The sequence below is a fragment of the Corvus cornix genome, chromosome 1 (genome assembly GCF_000738735.6).
Source record: "Corvus cornix cornix isolate S_Up_H32 chromosome 1, ASM73873v5, whole genome shotgun sequence".
NCBI classification, from domain to species: Eukaryota; Metazoa; Chordata; class Aves; order Passeriformes; family Corvidae; genus Corvus; species Corvus cornix.
In genome coordinates, this window is record NC_046332.1 from 114,708,337 (window position 1) to 114,736,072 (window position 27,736).

The 27,736-nt window shown below is 44.7% G+C and overlaps 1 protein-coding gene across 1 annotated transcript in view; it reads left to right on the forward strand.

Annotated features, from left to right (window-relative positions):
- Positions 1-13,564, forward strand: part of DSCAM (DS cell adhesion molecule) — a 445,238-nt gene extending 431,674 nt beyond the window's left edge. Inside the window, exon 33 of the mRNA XM_039553256.1 lies at positions 12,577-13,564. Within this exon, the coding sequence (XP_039409190.1) occupies positions 12,577-12,920 (344 nt within the window). The 3' untranslated portion in view covers positions 12,921-13,564. The remainder of the gene's footprint in view (positions 1-12,576) is intronic.
- The last annotated feature ends 14,172 nt before the right edge of the window (positions 13,565-27,736 follow it).

A 27,736-nucleotide genomic window follows, 5' to 3' on the forward strand; every position in this document is an offset into this window, starting at 1 on the left:
ATTTCTCTACCTGATGTCACAAAACAAGTTCAAGGTCATTTTTGACCCTCCCAACTCCTCGAATGTGGGGAGAGATCACATGAATATAAAACCCCTGAAGGACAAAAGCATCCCAAATATGATCCCAGAGAAGAAATATCACTCAGGGGGTGTATCAGACTAGAAGGTTTGGAAATGCATTTAAAGCATCACAAGATTTTATATCTCAGAACTTCCTCCACAAACTTTCACCTGGTGAAAGGAACCAGGTTGGAAAGAAACCTGCTCATGAGTGGGGAGAAATGGCATTTTTGGAGAGGCAGACTCTGAAAAAAAGATTTTCCAGGGACCGATTTCACAGCCATGAAGGTGTCAAGAGCACCTGAATGCTTTCCTGGTTCCTTACACCTGTATAAAGCAGGAGCCCTCCTTCTCCAAGCCCCTGCTCCCCTGGAAGAACTTTCCTCCTGCTGTCCTTGTGTTCTTGGTTGGAGGGCAAGGGCAGAGCTCCATCCTCTCCATCTTCCAGCCCTTCTCTTGGGCCCTATGTCCCAGAGGAGATTTGGCCAGCAGCCCAAGGCCAGGCCTGTTCTCAGCAAGCCCTCACCATCCAAATTTGGACACTTCTTGGGTTTTTACAGCTGGGCACCTGAGTCAAGCAGCCCAAGTCTAGCCCTTCAGGCTACTGGATATTAACTAGGAAAAAATACTGATTTAACCTCTCCAGCTTTGCTGAATGATCAGGTTCTCTCAGTATTTCAGATGCCTTAATTAGCGTTCTTGACCCAATTTAGAAGTTTCTCACAGCTTTGACTAATCCTGATGATTGAACAGCAAAGCCTTAACACATAGACAATCCTTTATGAAATGATTTACAAGGGTCCCTTAAATGCAGTCTGGATATTACCTGCAGTGCCTAAATGTTGTTTTAAACACCCAAGACAAGAAACAAATCTTCTTTTCCAGAATTCAGTTATTGCAGCTAAAAATAAGGCGCTTAGCATAATGAGAAAAATAAGAGCCACACAGCAAGAGAAGGCACAGTATTTTTCCAGTGTCAGCCCTGTAGCCCGAGATGTGAACTCTTTTCCACTGCCCTATGAATTCAAGGGTGAAGGAGTTATTTGCCTCTGACACAGTGACTGGAGTCTGTTTAGGGACAGGATTTCTGTTGGAAAGCTGCTGACAGAGCTCCACCAACAGTGGCCGTGACTGAAACCGATACAAATTCGGCCACTGGGGATTCAGCAAAGGCTGGGACTTTTGACAGCTCACCTTTAGCCTCCTTTTCCCATGCCTATTATATTATCCTGTATTGACCAAAAATGGAGAATTATTCCATTAATTCTGTAATTCCACAGTTTCCAGACCCAAAACTGAATTTCTTGAAGATACAGTGTAATCTATGTATCTTTTGTTGTTGTTGTTGTTGTTGTTCAGAAATCCACCAGCAAAGTACACAAAGGCTGAGATGTGTGTTGTTTTCTGTCTTAGTTTTATATTTGCACTGTCTGGTTTCAAATACAATAGAATATATACTAAAAAATATGAATATGTATGCACACATTGTATATAATGTGTGTACAGAGCAAAGAAATCACCGTCCTGACTCCACAGTGGGAGACCAAGATGCAGTTTTGAGAGAAGTACATAAGGAGACAAATCAAAATAAGCAGGTGGAAAAACAGAAGGACAGCCACAGAGTGGGGAAAAAACCTTCTTGCCATTTTTAAGACTACATTTTTAGCAGTAGTAAATACTCTTAATGTGACTGTTAACTTGTATATAAACTTACACTTATGTGATGTATCCTGAAATTACTCCCCTAGATGAGCATCTCTAATGTTTCCATATTAAATCCTTCTTTGCCTGGAACACCTTCCTTTTATTTTCTACTGCACAGTTGGAAGAGCAGGAGCATGTCACAAAGAGACAGACTGTGCCATTTGCTGCTTATCCTGGAAAAGGCACATCAGTGATGAGAGGAAATTGCCTTTATCTTGTCTCAGATTTTATTTCTGTGGAGTATCAGGAGCTTTTTCTCCTTCAGCTGAGAAAAGCAGAATGTTCTGCAGGGATGAAAACCATTTAATTCTGCATTTAATTTGACGTGACTACATACTTGATATCACTGGCTTTCATTTTTATTCTGGTGGATTTACAGACAGGGAGGCTCCCACTGCAAGTTTTTTAACCTTGCCAGTACAATAAAAATGAACTTAAACAGGTTCAGATCAGAAGCTGAAATATTCTGAGATCAGAAAGGAAAACTATATGGGTGTGAATCTTGAGTTTAAACAGGGCAGCTGTTCAGTTACGAGGTTTCTGTGCAATTGTGATGTGAAAGTTCCATTTTAGATGCTATAGAAGGCATCTGCAAGCTAAATTCAAGTCATTGGTGGCACTGGAATAGGTTTTCCAGGGAAGTAGTGGCTGCTTCATCCCTGAAAGTGTTCAGGGCCAGGCTGGATGCAGCTTGGAACAACCTGGGATAGTGGAAGGATTTGAAACTAAGTGATTTTAACATGTAACTCAAAGCCTTCTGTGAGACTATGATTAAAGTAATCTAAATTATTTTTACAATTGTCATCCATGAACTAGTGATACTGGTGTTAGGAAGATTTTTTTAATTAGAGCAGAGAAACAGGTGGTACCAATTCCTCAAAGACCCTGTGAGGAGTGTGTAGCAGCACAATTACCTTTTCCTGTTGCTTCCTAATTTATTCTTTGATTTGAAAATTAACACTGACTTCAGAAAAATGCAGTGTCCCAAACTGCTCTGATTCAGGATGCTCTTGGGGTTTTTTTTCTATTTCTTCTAGACTACAAGTTGCATGTTAAGAAAACCCTCTTCCTTCCCCCTCCCCCCCAAGAAAGCCCATTTCCTATCTTTTGATTAGCAATAAAATCTTTCTTATTAGAAGTGTGGGGTTTTAAAATTTTAATTTAATTTTGGTTTTCTAAAGCAGATTATTTGCCTAGTGGTCCATATACATAAACATATATATATATATATATAGGCTGCAGCTATTAAAGTAGGCTACCCATGTTTTCTGTAGCTTTAGAGACATTGGATTGAGCTGTAGTGACTGAAGAGTTTTATGCCTAAAGCAAGGATTACATTTATCAGCAAATTTTCAGCTACTTTCATGTTCTTACAGTCATAACTTCAATATTAAATTGTTAAAACTACCAGCAAAAGTTCCAAATCAAACCCAAGATGCTGCGTCCACTTCAATTAACACAACAGATATTTTAGAGCAGTTCTGTTGTGTCCCTAACTTGAACCTCACTCCTACAAAAACTAGATACTTAATTTTGAAAATGCCAAATAATTTCACCTTCACAGTGTTGAGACACAGTGTATGTGATTTTTGCTGTCAGCCAGCCCAAGGTAACCTGCAGCAGTGCTTTCCATACAGACAAGAACTGATCCAGCCTTGCTGTAAGGTCCTTGCAGACATTTATAGCCATTCCTGATTTAACTGACTTCAGGCTCTGTTATTTCCCCTGTGCCAAGAGGACCTGAGTGCAATCTGAGCTCTACAGGAGAGCTGGCACTATGACACCTGAAAATGGAAACCAAATCTCACCTGCAAGAAAGGTCATGCTTGTGCTCTTTTTCTTCTTGGAAATTAAAGCAGGAAATCATATCACTAGAGAAAAAACTTCTGTTTTAACAGTCCTAATCTGACTGTGGTGATGGTGCATGCCATCCAGGGAAGAGCTTTGTGTGCTGGCCTTTAAAGCACAGCTCTGCAGATGTATTTCAGTATTGTGTCAGCACCCCTAATTTAAATGTGACAGCTGTGAGAACCCCCGGTCCCAGAGGATTCATTAACAAAAATGCAATGATGCACCACTCAGGGGATTCACCATGGACATGGGGACACTAAGTTACACTAATTCACCCCTAACTCAGCAGAGCAGCAGGGCAGTGCTGGTACTGATTTCCCTGCTGCAGCCTGACCTGCCCAGCTCTGTTAGCAGCGTGTTTTGCTTTCCCGTTGCCGTGGCATGGTCAGGTTTATCCCTGAATTCACAGGAATGGCTCAGAGCCTGGAGAGGTCAACAAAGCAGCTCCCGCTGGTTCCAGTGAACCCTGGATACTCCTCACCTCTCCAGCCTCTGTGCTGAATCCAGGCTCCCAACATATCTCAGGAATAAACCTGTTTCCATGGAGTCACGATCGATTTAACCCCCAGCTGAAGTGATGTATAATTGAACAGTTTCTGTTCACTGCACTCAGGACCAGCAAATGAGTTTTAAAACTCCAGCCTTGCTAACCAGGGGCACCTCACCGAGGTTTTCAGCATGGTTTTCCAAGTTTTCCCAGCCACTGGCCAGAGAGTGCTGTCTCAGAACATCCTTAAAAATGCATGAAGTCTCTTGCGTGACAAGGCACAGATGGAAAGGGAGCGCTCCTGGGCTTACCTTTCCTATCACCATTTCAGTATTTATTGACAAATTTGCTGACTTTAGTCCTGCAGTGGGTATTGATTTACACAGTGAGGCCCCTTTTCCATGTTTTTATAACTTAGACACCCCATTAAATCCAAGCAGGAGGGCATCAGTTGTGCAGGTGCACCAGCCCTGTGAGGCTGGACATCCACATGGCATATCCATAGGGTCTAAATCTATCTGACCCCGGGAGTTAATCAATTTTTCCTTCCTTCCTCAGCTCAGTGTCAGAGAAGCCCTTAAAAATATGTCAGTTCTCCTTAAAGTTACTTCTGGAAGGGACAAAGCATCTGACAGGTCTTTTGAATGTGCAGCACTGCATTAAAGACCCAAGTTCTGCTTAGAGAAATGCAAACCAAAAACGTGCTTCAGTTCCTGTTCCATTAGATCTTCCAGGAAGAGGTAACAATGTGATAATCAAGGCTCCTGCCATCCTCTCAGGCAGCTGCACAGTCTGTTATGTCAATGTAGTTCAGATGGATGATTTCAGTTCAGCTACAGCAGTCATGCTTTTACTTTAAGACATCTTGATCAAAGGCTTTTTCTTGGAATCAGAAGGCTTAAATCTAAATAACAAAATGAATCACCTTTAAAAAAAAAAAAAAAGAAAAAAAATCCACATTAGTTGGAATCCTCATTTTCAGTCACTTAAACCTAATCTCCAGTAAGTAGAAATCAATTTGTAGTCTTGCTGAAATCCATAGAGTCACTGATTTATAGCAGTAGCAAATTTGGCTCCTGAACTACAGATTTACTGATACCCTGGTGTTCCTTAAGAGATAACTCCAACGACTGTAGTCAACAGCAACTGTTGTTTTTATTTTGCTCTGTGAATCACAGCTGGTATTTTGAGTATTTTTACAGTATTTTTTAGTAGACTGCAATGTGAAACATTTAACTAGGTGTTATAGATCTCCAAACCATCTATGAGGGCGCAGTTTTTGTGAAGAAAGATGCCAGTTCTAAAGTACAGCCCTGAAGAGGTGACAGGGAATTCTGATTTCTCCATCGAGAAATGGGAAACTTGGCTATTTCTCTAACATTTTTCACCTATTTAGGTGAAAAATATAAACAGCATAAGGGTGGGGTGTTTTGCTGCCTGCTGAAACACAGTGAGTGGCCCAGAGGATGTGTTGCTGTGGGTCAGAGAGCCAGGAAGGGCAGGTTGGCAGCTGAAATGCATCCAGACTCCTTGGCCTTGTCCAACACCCTGCATTCAGTTAGTGTAAAGTACCCCCCAAATGCTGAGCACTTCCATCTTTTTTCCAGGGCATCTGAGCAGAGGATGAAGCTGTTGTGGAGAAGGGAAGGACATGTGCCTGCTCTCACAGCAGCTTTTTCATTATTGAGGAAGCTGTGCCCTGTCTCTTCCCTCCTTCCTTTCCACTTCTGCTGCTTGCCTGCTCCTGAGAATGTAATCTAAGTTCTCAGACCTTCTGCCATTTATTCTAGACCACCTTGGAGAATTATTAAATCCAGTGTTTGTCTTGAAAAAGTGGCCTCAGAAGGAACGTTCAAGCTCCTGAATGTGCTGATAATGGTGTGCTCCTGTCGATGGAGAGTGAGCTGAGGTTCTCATTCATTCGGCCAGTCAGAAATTTGCACGTGGAGATTCCCTCTGCATTTCAATACTGGCTCTAGAGAGTGGAGCCCTGGCATTCAAAGCACCCTTCAGAAATTTTTACTCTCCACTTGTGGCATGTTACTGCAAGAAAATAACAACTATCCAACGAATTGGAAAGGCAGTTCCACACTGAGCAGATCCTGGGACCTTTATCAGCCGAGCAAGGAGGTGCAGGACTGATCCTCTTTACCCACCTCCCCACACCCCTGCTTGGCTGAGCAGGACACAGCACCAAGGTGACCAAATAATTGGTTTTATTGCTCATTAGGTGTGTTTATCCCTGCTGCTGCAGAGTGCTGGGAGCCCTGCAGGTGAGGGGGTGATTTCGGCGCAGTGCGGAATGCTCTGCGGGCTCGGTACACGGACACGAGATGGACAGGGAGGGAGCACCAGCAGGTTTCCAACACTGACAGCAGCAATTGTGAGAAATGCTACTGCTGCTATCAGCCTGGCTTCAGACCAAGCTGCTGCTGTCCAAGAAAGCTTTGCCTGCTAAGTTTTTAATGGTGTGTCAGTTCTGAATGTGACAAAGACCTCTAAGCATCACTTACACTCTTTTTTTTTTTTAGCAAACCTCTCACCCTGTCCTTGCAAACCCTCCACTCTTTCCTTGTTTTTCCCTTATAGGCAGTCCTGAAAAACAGCCTGTGAGTAGCAGCAAAGGCTTCACTGATTTATTTACTGTACTAGTGAGCTGGAAAAACCCCACTAAATTTTTTAATCAGCATAAACCTGAGCCTAAGCTATGTCAGCAGCTCTGTCTCCTTTGCTTCCTTTCAAAGGAAAACACAATATCCCATCAGTGCTTCCCCTTCCAAAGTCAGCACAAGCCAAAGGATGCCCAACAGAGTGGGAGTCCATCTGCACAGCACTTGCCTACCCCCAGCACTGCACAAGGTCGTACTCTGCTCCCAAATTAACATAATTACATCAGCACCTTCCCTGAGCTAACAGGGCTCTATGGATTCAACCCTGGCATGGTTTCTGATCCCATGGAATAATCCCAGAGAGATCTCTGAGAACTTTTCTTTTGCCCACTGGATCTTGAAGCAAGATGTTTGAATGGCCTATTGAAGCAGTCTGTCATAGGTAACGAGTATCTTGGACCAAACCACTACACTGTCTTATCCTTACCTTTGTTACATAAAACACCCTGTCATAGTCACCAGCACTACTTCTCAAAACTTCCTGAGATAATCTCTCAAATAGCACGGAATTTCCTCCACATGGCAACCAGAACTCGAAAACCCTCAGGCTGTCGCCGTCACTAACGCTATCTCTGTTGGAGTGTTGAGAAGACAAATTGCTTTTGCTTTAGTGGAGGTTCTGATTCATGAGAAAATGCACAGAGCTCTCATGTAAAAACTTGGTAAGAGCATCTTTTTTGCAGTCTGTGATGATCCTTGTATTGAAAATAGCACAAATCTTTAGAATTTTTTTTTCTGGAGTAGATGAAAGCAAAACAAAAACCCATGCAAGCTCTCTGGCATTTGAAAGAGGAATGAGGTAAATCTTTTGGGAGAAAGGAGTGCTTCTCAGCTTGGTTTAGTTCTGCAGACGAGACAGCAGAATAAAATCTTGAATAAAATCCAAGAAAAATTCAGCAGTGATGTTTTTCCCTGCATATAGCCTGTCAAATTCATCCCAACCCTTCCCACACCTGAAGCTGACCTCTGGAATACGGCTAAAAATGTCTGTTGTTTTCTTGCAAAGTGCTTTATATCAGCTTAGTTGTACTGAAATAACAGTAAATTATTTTTATTTGGTGCTGCATTACCTCAGAAAATACACCCTTTTTGGTAGAACGTGTTGCTTATGGTAAATGTCATAGTAAATGATTTTTAGCATTTGTTTACAAATATTTATTTGAACTAACATTTTCTTAAATGTACTATACTAAATAATTCATTAGAGGCTTGGCCATTAAGTAAAAGGAAAGACTGAGGTAGCTCTGGCTTAAATTGCAGCATTCAGATTTGACTGCATCTTTATTATTTCTGTACAAACTCAAGGTTCTTAAACAGCAAATTCTCCTTTCTTAAAAATTGCAGAATCACTGAAAGGTCGGGGTGGGAAGGGACCTCTGAAGATCGTCCAGTCCAAACCCCATTTTTAAAAATGCATCAGAAAACCATAGTTTTAGAATGTCTTTTGTACTAATTAAGCCAAAATGCATGAATTATTAAACATGCTCATTTGCAGTGCTCATGCACTTGAAAGGTTTGCTTTCATTACTAATAAGGCACAAACATAGCTGAAAAGAGGTAATTAGAGCATCAAAGGCAATGAACCATCCTGAAACTTCATAATGCTTTGCCCGAAAAAAACATCATTCAGCTGAATAGCAAGAACCCAAAAAAATGCCTACACTGTTGTGTCCAGAGGATAAGAACCAAAGTCTTCCCAAGTAACTCCAGAGATACAGCAAGAGGCATTTTTTCTACTCAAAAGTACCTTAAGAATTGATGTAGGAATGGCAAAGGTGAACCCCTGTGGTTATAATTCAAAGATTGTGTTTTGAAGTCAGAAACCCATTAGTTCTTCTAAATCAAAGACTTTTTTTTTCATCCTGTAAGACCCTTTCAACCCTAGCACAGAGGAAAAAGTTGCATTCTCAAAATTTTTCTTTGCTAGTGATTTTAATAATGTGCTGTGTTGTATAAGCATTTGCAGGGAGAGATGCTCCTCGCAGATAAGAAGGAGCACTGGCAGTTTTTATGCTGGGAAAATGTGTACATCACATTAAATAATGAGGGCTCTGCAGAAGCCATGTCAGAGATTGTGCTCTGAGTACCCAGCTTTGGAGAACAAGTTACACTCTGTGGTTTCTCATTACTGAAATCCTACTGGAACTTTGCCCCCAGACATTTAGAAAATTGCAGTAAAGTGACTGCATATTGTTTACACAGATTATTGACTATGCCTTCTTATGTAGATTTAAGAAGGGGGAAAAAAGGTCTTTTTTACATAGCCCGAAGCTCTTCAATACACTTGAGAAATGTCTAGACAGCAGCTTGAAAACCAGCCTCCATCTCTGTAAGGTTCAATGCTCGTCTTTTTTATAGTCCACTCATACCCGTGGCTCTCAAGAAGCAGCAAATGTGGCAAGGCACAGAAGCAGCTCCGTGAGGTATCCACGGGGAGCTGCTGATAAGCCACGCTCCAGCTGCTGCTCTGCACCAGCTCCTTCCTGGAAAGTCAACCAAAAAAGCAGAAAATGCAGCAGAAAGAGGGAGTGAGTGCAAAATGGCCTGGCTGGTGTTAACAAAGCAATGGCAGCCCCTCACAGGCAGTGTTGGGGTGACAGCACCTTTGGGAAAAGGCTGGTTGTTGAGGGAAATAGATTCATGGAGTGGTTTGGGTTGGAAGGGATGGCAAAGATCATCCAGTTCCAGCCCTCCTGCCATGGGTAGGGACATCTTCCACTATCCCAGGTTGCTCCAAGCCCCATCTGACCTGGCCTTGGACACTGCCAGGGATCCAGGGGCAGCCACAGCTGCTCTGGGCACCGCCAGGGCCTGCCCACCCTCCCAGGGAACAATTCCTTCCTAATATCTGATCTAACCCTACTCTTAGTTGAAAGCCATTATTCCTTATCCTATCACCCCATACCCTTGTGAAAAGCCCCTCTCCAGCTCTCTTAGAGCCCCTTTAGGCACTGGAAGTGGCTCTGAGGTCTCCCTGGATCCTTCTCCAGGCTGAACAACCCCAGCTCTCCCATCCTATCTCCACAGCAGAGAAGCTCCAGGACTGGGTTCAACATAGAAAATTTTTCCTCTTCTGCTGGGGCTGAGGGACCCCTCTGGAGCATAGGAGTAGGGGAAAAAACCCCCTTTCTGACCCCAGCAGTCTCTAAACATGCCTGGCAAGAGGGAAGTCATCACTTTGGCATTGTAATTACTCACAGAGTTCTCTGCTGTTGCGATCTCTGAGGTGCATTTTGCTGCCCATCTTCGCTGGGCCCTGGCAGTGAAACCCCACACCCCAGGCAGCCAAACCAAGCTCCTCAAAACCTTCATTAGTGGGCAGGAACAGGTACGGGGGGCCTCACACTCACTCCCACACTCCTGTCTCTCTCCCACTGGGGAGGAGAGGGGTAGGAGCAGGGCTCCTTCTCCAGGATACGGCAATGCTGCACAAAAGCACAGCCACAGGGAGCAGTGACACAAGCACTTCCCATCCTGGCTGTCTCCTCCCCACACGGGGAATGCTCTTTGGAGCAAACCAACCCCACCACTGCATTTTGGAAGGACTTGGGCTACAAGGGGATGCAAAAGAAGAACTGAGGTGAGCAGGGGGTTGGGGCCTGGGTGCCAAGGGGGCAGGGAAGGTGTTGGACAGCACAGGTGTACGCACAGGCAGCTTGGCTGAACGGATAAGTGCAGTGAGTTGGTGCCTCCCTGCTCCTGTGTCCGTGTCCTGATGTCCTTCACCCCAGCAGCAGCAACGTTGCTGTCTCAGCTGAAACAGGTCTGACATGCAGAATGTGCTTGGCATGAAAGGTACTGGAGGAGAATCAGGCAAACCAACGAGTAAAACCAATTGAAGTTAACACGACTCCTTTTTCAAGAGGCAATCAGCGTGATTATCATCACAAACCTCCCCCTCTCCCTCCAACTCCACCGTGTGTGTCAGCCTCATCTTGAGATACTCCCATCTTACTCCACGGGGGTAAAACACCACATGACGTGAGCCTGTGCTGGAGATGCATCCAGAATAAAACATATGGTGTCAGACTGTGCCTGAGGGATTTCTGTAGGAATAAACACAGTTTCTGGCCTAATGCAACTCCTCAGCAATTCTCTGTCTGTGACCTGGAATTACAGATAGAGCAGATGCTGTTGGTCCTTTAGGTAAGACTTGCAGTGCCTTGACTGACGTGGGAAAGCAGACGACCTGTTTTGTTTCAGGTCATGGGACAGCTTTTAGCTGGGCTAGAAAAAACCAAAATTGTTAGACATTGTTTTATTACGAAGAACTGCTTTCCTGGTCTGTTGTTTATGCCACTGGCACAGGTCAGCTTTAATTTCTCCTGCTGTAAATAGCTCATGGAGAGCTACACAGGTGGTGTGGTGCCAAGTTTCCTACTTTAAACATTCAGGATGCATCCCATCTGTAGATGAGACTCTGGGTTTGATATCAACCATAAAAAAAGAAGCTCCATACCTGCAGGGATCTCTAAAGAAAGGAAATTACTGTTCTGAGTGCTCCTGTAACTGTGCTTTTTTTTCACACATAGGTGAGGTTACACCATCAAATATTTTTAGAAGGGAATGTCATTATGTGCCTGATTGCTTCTCATTTCCTTGAAGGAACGTCATGAATGACTAACAGGCCCAGGAATCAGGGGAAATAATGAATAAGAGGTTTTCTTGACAATACAGAGCAGAAGGAAGGGTTGATGCAAGAGCCCGGGTGCCAGTCCCAGTGTATTTTGTTACCACAAAGCCAGCAGCATCTTGGTAGTGGTAAAAAATTAGTAGTGAATTAAACACAGTGATGACGGTTGCAGTTAAATTTTGTTGTATGAGGACAAGAATGTTTCTGTTTTATTCAGAAATCTCTTTAAGACTACAACCTTAACACAGTTGCATCCATTTTAAAGAGTTTAGTCATTCTACTCAAGATTGAGGCTCATTAAGTGGAGTTGTGAAGGTCTCCATTTAAAATGTAAAATAAAAATTGGAAATTTACTTAGCCTCCACATTTTCCAAGTTTTTTGACAAATTAAAGCCAAGACTTTTCTTTTAGGATTTTGAGAAAAAGTTGTTGGTTTTTTCATTTTATCTCCTCCATGCCTTGAGTGCATGTAAAGCACATTGCACTCCTCATTCTATTGTAAATGATGCCTTAGATCTTGACCTTTGTGTTTTTCAAATCCTGTACTGCTTAGAGTGTTACTCTGAAGTTTCTTGTGGCCTGTTGGTTTCTGCTCTCTCAGGCTGGGTAGACATAACAAAGCCTCTCTGGGCCTGCACTCCAAGGTCACCCAGACCATCCTAGGCCCAAAAAGTATAATCCAAAGAGCTTCAAGGGGGGCAAGTGGAGGGGAATTACATCATTGAACTGAAGCTTTAATTGGAGAATTAACCCTGATATGCAAATGAACCAAACCTATAAAAGTGTGAAGAACTCGTGACCTGTTGTCCATCTTGGGGTCCATTTTGGCAATAGCCTCTGGCTCCCAGGGTGTACCTTTGAAGGCCTTTCAAATAAATACCTATTTTATTCTTTTACTCCTGTCCAGTCTCTGTGTCTAGGAGGCCTCTTAAGGCATCATGAAAACTAAACATTAACAGTCAATTCTTGTGGATCTGCCCAAAAGGAGTTTGTTTCATGATTCTGTAAGATCATAGCATGGTAAATGGCTGACAAATAATCTATCAATTATAAGTTCTGATCACAGATCCTCCCCTTTGATGGCCAAACCATCTCGAGTCGCTCCCCCCGGGTGAGCGCCACACAACACACGACCCGAAATGAAGACTCATTTCTCCCTTTTGCCTCCCCAGGTGATCTCATGCATTTGCCACCCTACCTTAGGATGGACTTTTTATTGAACCGTGGCGTGCAGGGCACGAGCAGAGACCTGGGTTTGGGGCAAGCCTGCTTGGAGCCACAGAAAAGCCGAACCTTGAAGCGTCCCACCGTGCTGGAGCCGATCCCCATGGAGACATCCTCCACGAGAGATGTCCAGTCATGGCAACCTGGTGCTGTGGCAACATTACCTCAGCGAGAAGGAGCTGAGCTAGGACAGGCTCAAGCAAAAATGAGCAGCTCCCAAGAATCCCTGCTGGACTCCCGGGGCCACTTGAAAGGCAACAACCCCTACGCAAAATCTTACACCCTGGTATAACGAAAAGAGCATGGCTGGACAGTGGCTGTAAATATTTACACTGAAAAACAAAAAAATCCAATGAAAGCTACCTTTTTTTTATTGAATTCCAATATTTATAATTAAAGAAGAAGATTGCCAAAATATTTGACAAAAAAAAAATAATAATATGAACGACAGACAGTGCAAAGACTCTCTTGCTTTTTTTCTGTCTGAGTGTGAGCTTCATCTGACTGGACATCTGAATTTTTGGGTAAAAGAGTCCAGTTTTCTGATCTTCACAAGCGTTTGTGTTTTTACTGATTTTCTACGAAGTGCATGGAGACTTAACAAAAACATTTTAACCAGAAGTTCCATCAGACAAGATTTAAAAGGGAAAAAAAATCACAAAAAAAAAAAAAAAAAAGAAAGAAAAAAAAAGAAAATCACCCTCTTTGTGAATTCAACAGGAACATTGATTTGGAAAAACAAAAAGTCTTTTGTCATGTTTGCACTTTTTTTTTTTAATTAGACAATGGGTCCTTGATTGTTCTTTTTTTGTTGTTAATTAGGATGAGTGGTGTCAGTGGAGTGAGGAGATTGATTTGGGTTTTTTTTTTAATATTAATTTAATGAGACACTCTTTGCATTTTGTCTATGCGAAATAAAAGGGTCTTCTGCCTTTATTTGTGATGTCTGCTTCCATCACCTTTTGCTGTGGCTTTCCCTGAGTGTGATAATCATGTCTGTGCCGTCCTCTGAGCAATGTCTTCTTGTGCCTTGGGAAAAAAGAAAAGGAGCTCAGGGGTCACATTTTTGGAAAAAAATTGGGGTTCACTCACCTTTTTTTGCTGCTGTGGGGCAAAGAGCCCTGAGTGCTCTGAACCAAACCCACCCAGGACTCTCAGCATTTGGTCTATCTCCTGCCAGGAGGCTTTGGTTCAGCTTCAATATTTTTTGGATCAGAAGAAATGCGCTGACGTTGCTTTACTTCCTCCTTAGGAATGGATCTTTAGCCCACTTGGGAGCAGCTCTTATGGAAATCCCATTGCTTACGTAAGGACTGGGGCGGGGGAGGGAAAAACCCAACTTTTCCCATAGTAGGAAAAATGGGGGGAAAAAGTTATTCCAGGTCTTTCTCTAGAGGAAAAAAAAGCTTGTTACGTGGGAGCTGTCAGCTTGTATTACTTTGTTGCCTCTTCTGATTCCGGGAGAAGTAATATTGCTTGTTTCATGCAAAGCATAAATGATTGAATACTACAGTCGGTGTTTTTAACACAACAGCCCTGCAGCCGCCTTGCTAAGTGCCTCCTTGTGTGTGTCCTGGCCACATCTAGCCAAGGGAACACGGAGCAGAGCATCCCAAATTAGTGCCAGCATGCTGTTCAGCACTGGCTGGAGGTCCCAGCCGTGGTCTGACAGCAGCAGAGCTCGGAGTGCTTGGGCAGGATGGGAGCTCCCCGCAATTTCCCCGGCTGTGGGCACTGCTGATGCAAACATTTCTGCACGTGCTCAACTCAAATTGTTCCAAAATAGAAAAGTGCAGCAATGCATGGTTGTTTCATCACTGATTTTAATGGGATTATGCTGTTAAAAGGGCACTAAGTGAGCACAGTGCTTTAAGTGTTTTGAAACGAATCAGGTTGCACTTGCATCCTTAGCTTTGCAATGCTCAAGGGCTAAAGTTCTACAGAACCCAACAGAAGAGACCAAATGAAGACATCCTCAAGGTATGTACTTCTTCTAGACCTGCAGATTGCTGAGATGTCACTCAGTTAAGGAATCATTTCCCATCTAGTCTGCATGTTTGACCAATATGGTCGTAAAACATTAAAAATTTTAAAAAAGGACACCACCAAATAACCAAACCAAAACAAGCCCAAAAAGCCCCCCCCAAAAATATCAACACCCAACCTTTCGCCTCCAAACCAAAAATTAAAACTAAACCATTAAGAATTACCCATGAAATATTTCCAAACAGAATGAAGTAACTATCTGTCAGTACTATGGTTTAAGTTGATAAGGGGGTGTTCAGTCAAAGGTTGGGCTCAATGATCTTGGAGGTCTTTTCCAAGCTTAATGACTCCATGAAAAAAAGATTAAGCTATTCATTTGCTTTGGTTTGATGTGTTATTTCTTTTTACCGTAGAGAAAAATGATGTTAATAAGAACCTAATTAAAACATGCAGATAGAAATGTCTTCTACTATTTCCCATTGAAAAAGCACAGAAAATGAAACTTTTATAGAAGATTTTGGGGCAATTCAGTCCTTTTTTATTCCCTCAAAAGTCTTTCTGCTGTGCTCAGCTTGAGGTGGATGGGGCATTAGCACTGCATGCAGAAATAAAAATTGATTTACGCAGTAGCATTCAGGACTTTTGAGTCTCCAAACACTTTCATATTCTATATTCAAAGCTTCCTCCTTGTCCTCTGTAAAAAGGTGAAAAGCTTTTGGACAAAACTGAGGTTTGATGCATTTGTTCCTGTGGCTCTTGGCTTCCCTCAAGCACAGGGGTGGTGGGTCCTGTGGCTGCCCATCAAAACTTCAGTGACAGGCAAGAATGAGCCAGTGATGAAGGGAGGAAAGAGCCACGTTTTAAACTCCTGGTGCCTGCTGATAGTGGAAATGTTCCAACATCTCCCTACATCTACATTTGGCTGATGATCTGGTAAAGTGTCAACCGTCCTTGACTTAATGAGACTTCCTCCTCATCTGTATTCAATGTGCCTGGTAATATCCATCCTCCTTATGAACTGAGGATGCCTTTGGGCCATATTCAAATAAATTCACTGCAAGTCTCCTGCTGGTTGAAATCAGAGTGGAACCAGGCTGCTGCTTCCCTCAGGAGGCTCGGAGCTGCGGGGAGCCTGGCTCTGTGCCCTGCATCCCGACGGATCTCCAGTGTGTGCAACTGTAAACATGTGCACGGTCCCCTTGGCTTGGGGCTTTATTGGCTTTTCATCTTCCCAGCAGCACTGGATAAACATGGAACAGGGGCTCTGAGGGACTGCCTGTCCTACTCCCATCTAGTCCAGGTAGAAGGAATCTTTTCTTGGATCAGTGCAGCCGGGAGCAGCCGAGCCCATGCTGGATGCACTGATCCGCAGGACCAAGGGGACAGGAAGAGTGCTGATGTGTCTCTGCCAGCACCATTTTAAATGCCGGAAGAGAACCATCAATATCCATGGATCCTGTATGCCTGTATCCTGGCACGTGATATGCTTAGAATCATGGAGTCATTAAGGTGGGAAAAGAGCTCCAAGATCATGGAGTCCCAGCTGTGCCCGATGCCCACCTTGTCCCCAGCCCAGAGCCCTGAGTGCCACCTCCAGCCCTTCCTGGGACACCTCCAGGGATGGGCACTCCAAACCTCCCTGGGCAGCCCCTGCCAAGGCCTGACCACCCTTTCCATGGGGAAATTCCTGCTGCTGTCCACCCTGAGCCTCCCCTGGCCCAGCCTGAGGCCGTTCCCTCTCCTCCTGTCCCTGTTCCCTGGCAGCAGAGCCCGACCCCCCCGGCTGCCCCCTCCTGTCAGGGACTTGTGCAGAGCCACAGGGTCCCCCCTGAGCCTCCTTTGCTCCAGCCTGAGCCCCTTTCCCAGCTCCCTCAGCCGCTCCTGGGGCTCCAGCCCCTTCCCAGCTCCCTTCCCTGCCCTGGACACGCTCCAGCCCCTCCAGGGCTCTCCTGCAGGAGCCAGAACTGGGCACAGCCCTCGAGGGGCCTCTCAGTGCCCAGCACAGAGGGACAATCCCTGCCCTGCTCCTGCTGGACACACAATTCCTGATCCAGCCCAGGGGCCATCAGCCTCTTGCCCACCTGGGCACACTGCTGGGCTCGCCACTTCCCCCATTGCACCAAATGCCCACTTGGAAAATATTCATAGAAGTGAAAACAGCAGTTGGCATCAGCATGAGATTTCCAAAGAAAAGCCCTGAAGGTATCAGAACATCAAGGTATCAGTGTAAGCACGTCTTGCACAAAACTGTGACTCCATCTTGGTCCCGAGGGCGATAGGAGACTTCACTTCAAAAGATGAAATTAAGAGCTAAAATTCTTCCCTGTCTTCTATCTCCTAGAAATCATACCTCCTGAGAGAGACTCACTCTATTTCACGTTACACTTTTCCTCATACCCCAACCTCAGCTAACCCTTTAATGACTCACAGATAGCAATTAAGTCTCCCTTTTTGTCTCAAATGAGTTAGCAACTCCCTCACTCCTGCCTTTTCTAAGAACCCTTTTATCCTTTATTCCATTACTGTTTCATTTAAATTGTCTGATTAACACAACTGCAGTTTAACTCAGAAGAGTTTTTCCCCTCTCCTTGTTTTCAGGTTGAAACTTGTTTTTCCTAACCAGAACCGAAGAAATTTTGACAGTTTAAATGTTTATCTTTTGGTCATTTATTTTTTTACCCAGGTGAGTTCCACAGCAGTGGTACCAAAGCTATGAAGAGTTAGGAGTTATGAGCAAGGTGAGGTTTTATTACACCAAATAATGTAGTTGAAAAACAAACAAAAGAACCCTGAGCTGCCATTTGGGATAAAAAAGAGTCCAGAGGAGCTTTGTGCAACCTGATTTCCCATTTTCCCAGGTAGCTGAAGGGATGATACCTATCCCTGGCTTGCAGGTGGGCAATAGGTCTCTTCCTGAATCCTTTCATTCAGTAATTAGGGGTAAAAGTCTCCAGACTTTGACATCCAACACACTTTGCCAGCACAGTCAGGTGTGTACGAAGATGAGGTTTAGCTTGAGTTTTCATTTTGGGGGGTGTTTTTTTATTCTGAAAATATGAATGGCAAAAAGGTGGGATAAAGGGGCAGCTGGATGGGCAAACTCTGCCAGCACATCTTCCTGAGCAGGCTGAGAAACTCTCCCAGAGAAGGAAGCTTTATTTTGAAAGGAAGGAAAGGTAAAAAGAAGGAAAAAAACCCATACAGCCTGTTCATAATTTTAGTGCTAGACAGGTTATTTTAGGTCACAGCAGTTGCTTAATGGGCTCTCTTGGTTGACTATGAAGCATTCCAGCAGGGAAAAAGAGAGTGCTTTTCACCATTAATTTTCTCTGAGCTTGCCTGAGCCTCCCAAGGGAAAGCTCCCCTCCCTCCCCAGAATGAAAATGCCTTTGCAGGAGCCCAGCACACGCTGCTCACTCTGCTGGGGGGTCATGCAGAGCTCCTCCCTGGGGATGGGGTTGTGCTTTCCAAACTATTCCTCCTTTTTCCACAGCAAGTGTTGTGCTCATTTGTTTCAGGGTTTCAGGACAGAAGGTGCTAGAATGGACACAAAAAAAAAAGCTCTATAACTATTTTTAGGGTTGACAGGGGCCCTGCAAACTTCCCAGGAGGAATTCAGCATGGGAAAGTTTGGCACAGGACCTCCACACCCTGCAGCACCCTCCCTCTTGGCTCTGCTGTCCCAGGTGAAGGATTTTCCCCTTCACAGGCACCTGATTTTCAGGCCAGATGGTGGGCAAGGGGACAAGTGACAGGGATGACCCTGAGACAGCTGACCAAACACAGCACAGCCACGGTGAGAGGGGACAGATTTCCCTCCTGTTGGAGCAGCCATCTGAGCATAAAATGCAGGCCTGTCTCTGCAAAGTGCTTGTCAGGGGGAAAGCTGCTGCAGGTATTTGTTCTGGTGCTGCTGGGCACACACAGAGAATTTCTAGCCAGTGGTTTTTTAAATGAGTTTTTTATTAATGGGAAATATATGCACATAAAAGACTTTGAAATCTCTGGGACTGAGTGTGAGAGAAACTGATCCCTGCCCTTGCCCATGGGACAGTAATGCCAACACCAATTTCTGACAGCACCTAAACTGAAAAACTTGCTTTGAGTTACATTGGCAAAGTCACTTGTTTTACATTGGAACCATCAAGTTTTCATCCTCTGAGCCTGTCAGAAAGCACAGCCCTCCCCCTCCACAGTTCAAACCTTTGGACTCTTTACTTAATTGGAAGTGAGAAAGATAGGTGTTTCATAAAAGGATAGCACATAGTGGTGAGAGAAATCCACAACACAATGGCAAGAAAAGGTGGAAAACCTGAAGAAATGCTGTCATTAAGACACCTTGTCATCACAGCAGTAATATGATTTTGGAACATTGCCCAAGCTCAGTCAAGCTACATCTTTGCACCTTTTCTTTGCACCTGAAGTTTCTCCTTTCTTTAGGGGCTTCAGTCTCAGTGGGGTAGCAAAATTAACTGATTCAAGAGTTAGGCAGGGAAAGCAGATGTTTCAGGGCTATCTGTAGTGCAGTGGATGTTTTGGATGGTGTGGGGAGGGAAGGGAGCATTGCAGCAGGGGCTTGGAAATAACGAGCACATATTGAAACATGTATTGCCATAAATTTTCCTTGCCTGTGGCTGATCCTGCAGATTTTCTCTGAGGAAAACACACTGGGTTCACAAACAGCTTGACAATCATCTCTCCTCCCACACCCTTCCAGGTGTCATCCTTTCTCCCCATCCCATCCTGCCCTCAATTTTCAGAAACTCAGTGCAGCTGCCTCTGGATCCTAGGGAACATCTTCCTTCATCTCAGCTGGCATCTCCAGCATCTCCCAGTCCTTCTCACACCCCAGGCTGAGCTCTTGCAGCCCTGGTGCCCACCACCCTGCTTCTGTAGAAGCAGAGAAGTGGGGCCAGGGGCTCCCCTGTGTCCAGGACAAGTCTCAGACCATTCCCAAACATCCTGGAGACAGAAGGACAAACAGCTCAGCTCTGATGGATAAGGGTCAGTCCAGAGGCTAGAAATCAAGCAGCCACCCTGCCTGAAGTGCCTGGCTCGCCTGCCTTGCCCAGAGCTGCAGCTCCAGCCCTCCTAAGGAAAGCACTCCTGTTTTGTTGGAGAGGATAAATAGCTTGGCAGTATTAAAGGCTTCACCTCTATCCCCAGGTGGGGACAGGTCTGCTGGAGCCTCTGTGCACCAGTGTGTCCCACTGCCACCTCTGGCCTGCCTGGTGAGCCACAGAGATGTGCAGGAAAAGTGGGAGCTCACTGGGACTCTGTTGGATTTAAATAAAATTACACCAAAAACACAAGGCAGGAACATTTCTGCTCGTGAAGAGAAGCATTAGAGAGCTGCAAGGCTCTGCTCTGTACCAGATTCTTCACCTCTGTGTAATTGCTCCAACATTAGTAATAGTAAAATTATATGCTTCCATAAGAAAATTTAAATCAAATGTAACCTAAATCAATTTGAACTTTAAAACACTGAGCTCATACCACTTGTTCTTCCTATAGAACAAATTATATTTAAGCTCCAGGGTCAGCAGCAAAGGGAAAGCTTAATTAAAGTTGATAGCAGACTATATAATCACACCTGAACCTACATACAAATAGATGAAGAAGCACCAGGAGCCATTTATTTTATTCTGATATCCTTGCCTGGGCTCTAATAAGATTTTCCTTTTAAAATGGCAACATCTTCAGTTGCATTTCATCTTACACAGTACAGGAGGAATGGATACCTTGGCAATCTGCTCTCTACCAACCACAAAAGCTCGTTCATTAGTCTCTGACACATTGGGCCATAGTTCTTTGCACTTCTAATTAAAATATCATCTCTGAAGGTGAACCCTCTCCAGTATTTGTAAGCAGAATCACCTCAGGTGGAGGAGCCAACACGCTCAGGAACACAGAATTGATGAGGTGCTGCTAAAAATAACTCTGCAGCTACCTTGTCACTTCAAAGAGATCCAAGACAACACTCCTGAGAGAGGGTGAAGCTCGTTTCAGATTTTATTTGAGGAGGATTTGGGATTGAGCAGCTTGCAACACGCGGGGTGGGTTTGGGATTTGGGCTGCTCTCCCCTGGGCCAGGGCTGGAGTCTGGCACAGCTGGATGTGGTTTTCAGAGCAAACAGGGGGAGTTTCTTCTCTGGAAAGGGGTGGGACTGTGGGTTATTTGTGGTCAATGTGGCACTACAGTGTCCCCTGCTGCTGTGAGTGGCTCATCTGTGATTCCGGTGTGTGCTCATCCCCACTCGTGCCCTTGGCCAGGATCATGTGAGAGTGACCATCACAGCCCTTTCACTGCCTGGCATGTGGGGGCAGGGAGCAGGGAAAGATGCTGAAACCACAGCATCAGCTCCTTCCATCCATGTCACTCTCCAGGGTTTGTCTCAGCCCTGTGCGGGTGCACAGGCAAATCGGAATTTTTCTGGCCCACCCTTTAGCCAATATTGCCCTATCCAGGAGACAATGTCCTCTGGTTATCTTTATACATTTTTATTCTATTCTTTCCCCCTCACAGCAAAAAGTTGAGCTCCTTAATCCATTCAGTGGAAGATCACAAGTCAAAGACTTTTAGAGACAAAAGCTCAGGGCAAGGTGAAGGCAGTAATTTACACTGAGTAGAACTAGAAGAGAAGGAAAAGAATTGGATGAAGTCTGAGTGCTAGAAAGTCTCTGCATCAAATCTTAAAGGTATAGCAAGCCCATGATTTCCCTTCACAACTGTGAACCACTTCTCAAGCCCACATGCACCCAGCAGGTCTCTGGGAGCTGCATTCAGAGCTGTCCCATCCCTCCCAGAGCAAACAGGAGCCCCACAGCCATTCCCATAGGTGGCAAATGGAGATGGTCAGTGTTTGCCTCCTCAGGAACATGCAGAAAACTTTATGCCAGAGAAGACAATGTCATGAAGAATGTGTTTGGCACAAAAATTACTGCTACTAGTTATGATTATTCTCAGTAGATTTGTTCCAGCATAGCCTGATGTTTAGGGATTTTGCTGGAAAAGATCACTCAGTGGACCCAAAATTTTCGTGCCAGTCTCTCATTTTCAGCTTAAAAACAACCTGGTCTCCTGCCAGTTCAATTAGCAGGCCCAAGATAAATGAGAGTTATCTGCATCTGAGGCTCTGAGGCCAACAAACCATCTCCTGGCATTCCAGGGCATCTCCCTGTTGGTAGCCTCTTTCTCCTGGATTTGGGGTCTAGCAGAGGCTTGTGGGGATTCAGTTGCTAGGTGGGGGCCTTTGAGAGTCCCCTCCCAACACCAGGGCAAATCTCCACCCTTTGGGTGACCTTGGCAACTTCCCTCAGTTTCCAGAAAGCAGCCCAAGCCACCATCTATAGCCACAGCAGGCCAGGATCAGAAAATAAACATTTGCGTTTATGGTTGTGCAGGCTTTTTCCTTATAAAATGAAGTAAGGCAAATTTCAGAATTTCCATTCTCCTGGGAAGCTGCACACCTCTTTTCCCTGAGAGGCAAACAAAGAATTTCCAACACTCACATTAAGAACTGAAAGTGGTTTTGGCCACATCCAGTGATGATCACATGGACAGATTTTCTCTGTGCTGCTTTGTCTGGAAACCAGAGCAGCCAGGACAAGGCTGGACAAGGACTGGGGCTCAGCAGGCTTGGTGAAACCAGCCCTTCCTGAGCCCAGGGTACCAACAACTTTCCTGGAGTTCAGTGAGGGTTCCCAAGCAGCACTTTTTTAGCTGTGCATGCTGGGCCTGACAGAAGCTTGAAATTTTGCCATGCAAATTTAAACAGTGCCCAAGTGACCAGGCAGCTGAACCAGCAGAGCTGGAGCTGGTGCTGACATGGTTGAACTCAGCAGGGAGATTGAGATCCACAGAGCTCAGGGTACATCCCACTCCCCGGGGCAACCTCCAAACACAAACAAAAAGCAGAGTTCCTGGAGGAAAACAGCACATTATGTGCAAGAGGATGAAACCATTTCCAACACATGAGATCTGGAGCAGCGTTTGCAGCTCAATAAAGAGCGTTAGCCCGGATCATGTAAGAAAAGAGCAACTCTTGCCCATTACCTAGCAGTATATTGACTTGTTTCTTACGTGGTTCCATAACAGAAACTCATCTCCAAAGCCTCCATACTTCCAGTTTTACTTCCCAGTAAAACACACATCTAGTTCTGACAGGACAAAATCCATCTTATTTTTACAGTCACTGAAGTCCCAAAGTCTTTAGTAGGGGTTTACGATGAGAGAAGCAGGCAGGTAAGTGGTTAATAAAGACAGAAAGTGACCCACTTGGGGAAGAAAACCGGCAGAGATCAGGAGTTAAGACACTGGCAAAATCCACCACAACTTTAAATTCACCAAGGTGTGCACAGCTGATGTCTGTGTCAGGTCAGGCTTGACAATATAGCTTCTATCTTTTGCAGTTTTAAGCAAAATTGAAAAATTCAGCATTTAGAAACAGGGGCAGTGCTAAATATTATTGTGACTCCGAGAGTGACACAACGCAGCCTCAAAGATGGCAGAACACTACAGTCAGATGTCTCTGAGCTTTTAATTTAGTCTTATTTGCACTGAAAAGGATGGTACTCCCTGCTGTATAGGCACAGCAACAATTCCTGTACTAAAGGCTCCGGAGCTGCAGACCTCAGAGGGGAAAAGCTGCTGGTAAAGTCTCTGTTGGCACTTCTACAAGACATTGTCAGGAGCATAACCAAATAACTCAGGAGCCTGAGTGCTTTATAGGCCCCCCCCAACACCATTGGGGAAGGGAGAGCTGCAGGGATTAGATGATTTCTCCAAAGTCGTTCTGGAGACACGAGATTTCAGCCTTCATTGCTTTGCACAAAGGGCTTGATTTGGCTCAGCCTGAACCCAGTGGCAGGTTGCCCAAAAAAGTTGTAGCTCAAAGAATATCAGGATCTTGGAATGGTTTGAGTTGGAAGGGACCATAAAGATCATCTCTTAAAGATCAGCCTGGCCTTGGACACTTCCAGGGATGAGGCAGCCACGGCTTCTCTGGCACGTCTGTGCCAGTAGTTGCTTAATAAATGAGGAGAAGACCAGAGGAAAGAGACTTAAGCTGAGACAGGGGAAATTCAGATCACATATTAGAATCAAAAAACTCACCATTAGGGTGGCCAGGCATGGAAATAAGTTGCCCAGGGAGGCGGTGGAGTTACCATCCCTGGAGGTGTTTAAGAGGCATCAGGATCAGGTGCTGGGTGATGTGATTTAGTGGTTTAGGGGTTACAGTGTCAGTGCTGGGTTAACAGCTGGACTTCATCATCCTAAAGGTCTCTTCCAACTTTAATGGTTTTATGATTCCGTTTCTAGGAGAATTGAAATGGGGAGAGAGGGAGAGAGAGGGAGGAGAGGAGAGGAGGGAGAGGAGAGGAGAGGGAGGAGAGGAGAGGAGGAGGAGAGGAGAGGAGAGGAGAGGAGGGAGAGGAGAGGAGAGGAGAGGGAGAGGAGAGGAGAGAGAGGAGAGAGAGGAGAGGAGAGGAGAGGAGAGGAGAGGAGAGGAGAGGAGAGGAGAGGAGAGGAGAGGAGAGGAGAGGAGAGGAGAGGGAGGAGAGGAGGAGAGAGGAGAGGAGAGGAGAGGAGAGGAGAGGAGAGGAGAGGAGAGGAGAGGAGAGGAGAGGAGAGGAGAGGAGAGGAGAGGAGAGGAGAGGAGAGGAGAGGAGAATGCAAGGGGCTCCCTTTGCAGACCTGGGGAAGCCTGTTCTGTCAGGGAGGGTGGATGTCCCCTCTGCCATGTCAGTTTTCCAGAGCACAGCTGGGGATTCCTGAAGTTCCCCGTGCCAGTTCTCAGGACTCTTCTTGCTGTCTGACAGTGACATGATCTTGGCCAGCCCTGGCTGACACATTACAGCCATTCACCTTGGCTTTTCACATACAGAATGCTCCAAGTATTTTCCAGATATGACCATAATGTGAGGTCCCAAAAGCCAGGTGGGGTTTTGTCCTTCATGTGCAGACATTTGCTGCTTCATCTCACCATGACCCCGTGCAGAGAAGCTCAGGGATCTTTGTGGAACACTTGGGCACTGTCTGACAGCATCTGTGAAATGAAATTAGAATCAGGAAATCTCCAGGGAGACAATGAATAATTTCATGTTCATTTCAGCCTCTGAACACTGAATTCGAAATAAAATACAGGTAGTAGAGAAGAAAAATGTCCCTTTTCCTATGATAGGAGTGGGCTGGGGGAGGGGGGACAGAGGGTGGTGGAGTCAAAACCTGTGTCATAACACATTCCATCATGGAAGAGCAAGAACCATTAATACTGCAGGGGTATCTAATTCTGGCCTTTCTCCACTTCAGATGGCTGCCTTTGCAACCCAGTTATTTTTGATGTGCTTTATAGTGTGCAGAAAGTTTCTGATGGGTTCCTAAGCAATGACCTTGCCTGAAAAGATCATTGATGGCATTTTAATGACTTTCAGATAACTTTTTTATAGCTGAGGTTTCCAACCAGCAGGGTAGTCTTGGGTCCACACCTAAATATATTCTGTCTGAAGAAGTGTCATTTTAAAAAAGCAGTGAAGGATGCCAATTACATCTCAGCATTCCCCAGAGTGCTGGAAAATATCAATACATATATATACATTTGTTAAAAAAAAAAAAAATCTCAACAAAACATCAACAAAGTATGTTACTCTGGGGAACAACTTGCAAGCCTGACTTATTTATAAAAATTGAAATATTTTCTGTAGTTCTAGGAAAAGGTTGATATTTATCCCTCTTTTTTTGCTATAGTATTTACTACATGATTTCTACAGACATTATTTGCCTTATGGAGGTAATTTTTTATGCTGTCTGAATATATTCAGAACATTCAGTATATGAACATAACCAGAATATATTGTGAACATATTCAGGATACATTCAGTAGGCTTTTACTGCAGGACACTTTTATCCCAGTACTTTTCATTATCAAAATAACATTTTCACATATACAGAAAACATCCCAGCATTTTCAACAATTGGTCACATCAGAAGATTTCAGGTATAACTTAATTCTTCAAACGGCTGAGCAATCCCCTTAGAAGAAAATTTAAAGGACAAACACAGAAATTTCTTTGACACATGCAGCCAAATGCCTTCCAGTTGCAGAGACAAATCTGTATTTATGATGGATTTCCAGCATTAAAATGTCCCTGGCTGGCAGAGATGGGCTGGGCTGTGCTGGGTTTTCCTGGGCACTCAGCTCCAGGGATGGTGGATGGGACAGTGGTGCCAACCTGCTGCTGGTGGCACTGGCTGGTCCCTGCTGGGGATGCTCCAGGAGCAGTGGCTGATGCCACCCTGCACACAGAGGAGCAGAGGGGCTGATGGCTGTGGTGGGGAACTCACTGAAGTCATGGAAATGCTGCTGCAGGCTGCTACAGCCACGTGCTTTGGGGCTTTTATTCTTTTTTAAATGCAAAAAACATTTTAAAGGTTACCATCTCTGTGACATTTCCATGTCTGTGTTCTTGCTGGTGGTGGTGCAGCTGAGAAATTGGAGCCAAAGTGTGATTCGAATAACTGTTCTCTGAAGTCCTCATGTTTTCTCTTCTTGGCTTCCTCTGAGAGCTGGGCAGTGCTCCTGGGGCTGCTCAGAAGTGCTACAGGATGCTGAACTCTATGGGATGCTGAATTGGACCCCTCACAACCCAGAGAGCATCTGTCAAATGGCAAAAAACAGCTCCCAACAAAGAGAAGAGCAAACAAAAATCAGAGTGTTAGGTACAGCTTTTAAACCCCTGTGATCATGAGAGAACATCCCATGAGGCTATTCCACGTTTTATGAAACCTTTAATAATTGTCATTACACTTTGGAGGGGGCTGCTCACAGCTGTTCTGTCCCAAATTTAGCTTCCAAAGAAGCTGTAATTCCTGCAAGAAAGCTTCCCCTGAACAGCTCCTGCAGAGAGAGATCCCTGCCTCCCTTCCCTGTGACCCATAAAATGGGAGCTTGGGCTACAGGCCCAGTCTCCAGCTGGTAAAACTGAACACCACTTCTTTTCCAGCTGAGGACAATTCATTGATTTACACTACGAATAAATCCAGTCCTCTCCTTTTACTTTTTTTTTTAGGGAAACAGAAATATTTTTGTTTCTCTGTACAACACACACTCTTTTAAGTTACAGGCACCTGTGTATGCACACACATTCAAATGTATGTGTGCTTGCAATATAGACAGCAAGGCTTCGGGTCAAACACAGCTATTAGGTAATATATTACTTTATACATAAACATAATTGAGGTGAAGGGCACGGGGAATAACTTTTGTTAGACCAAAGGCTGGAAAAACAGAGAGGTTTCAAGGCAGAGGAGTTTTTTTCAGGTCATTTTCAGGGCTCATGTACCCCCACACTTGTCTTTCTTCCCTTTTTTATGTTAGGTAAGCTAAAAATAATTGTATTTGTGCCCCTAGCCCTTGTTTCATCTCATAGCCTGAACCCATCCTGGTTACCCAGGACTAAGCACAAATTGTTGCTTTCTCCTGGACACATCACAGACCTGACACAGCCCCCATTTCCTCTCTTTTTTACCTTTCTGGGGTTGTGTTTGGGTTGTTTGTCCTCCCACAATCCCAGAAGCTGCAAGGCACAGCACAGCTCCTCTGCCTGGGGACTGTCTGGGGCCTGAGATCTGCTAATTTTCTGTGGTGACTGAGGAGAGAAGGGTTAATTAAATCTGTCCATCAGTAGGTGAAAACCTTCCCTGATTTTTATAATGGGAAGATACACAAGTAATTGCCTTTCCATGTGTCACCTCCTGTATCAGGGCTGCTGGCAGGCACAGGGCAAGGAGGAATTGTCCTCTGGGAGTCAGAGAGAAAAGGGGAGAAAATTTGGGGGATTTGTCCAGTTTGAAAAAGCATCTGGGAACAGCCTGGGAGAAATTCATCAGCTCTGCAAGATGAAGCTCAGAAACTGAAGCCTTTTTCCTTCTCTAAGAGCTGGCTAAAAGTAAACCAGATTCTGCTGCAATGAATTATTAAAAGCAGTTCATTTAACATCACTGTGATTTGGCTGGGGTACAGACAGGGCAAAGTGGTTTCCCGAATCTTATTGACTTCCCTAAGTGTCCTATTAGAGGACAAAAATGTGAGTTTGTCAGCAAAAAGATCTGCTGGACAAAAG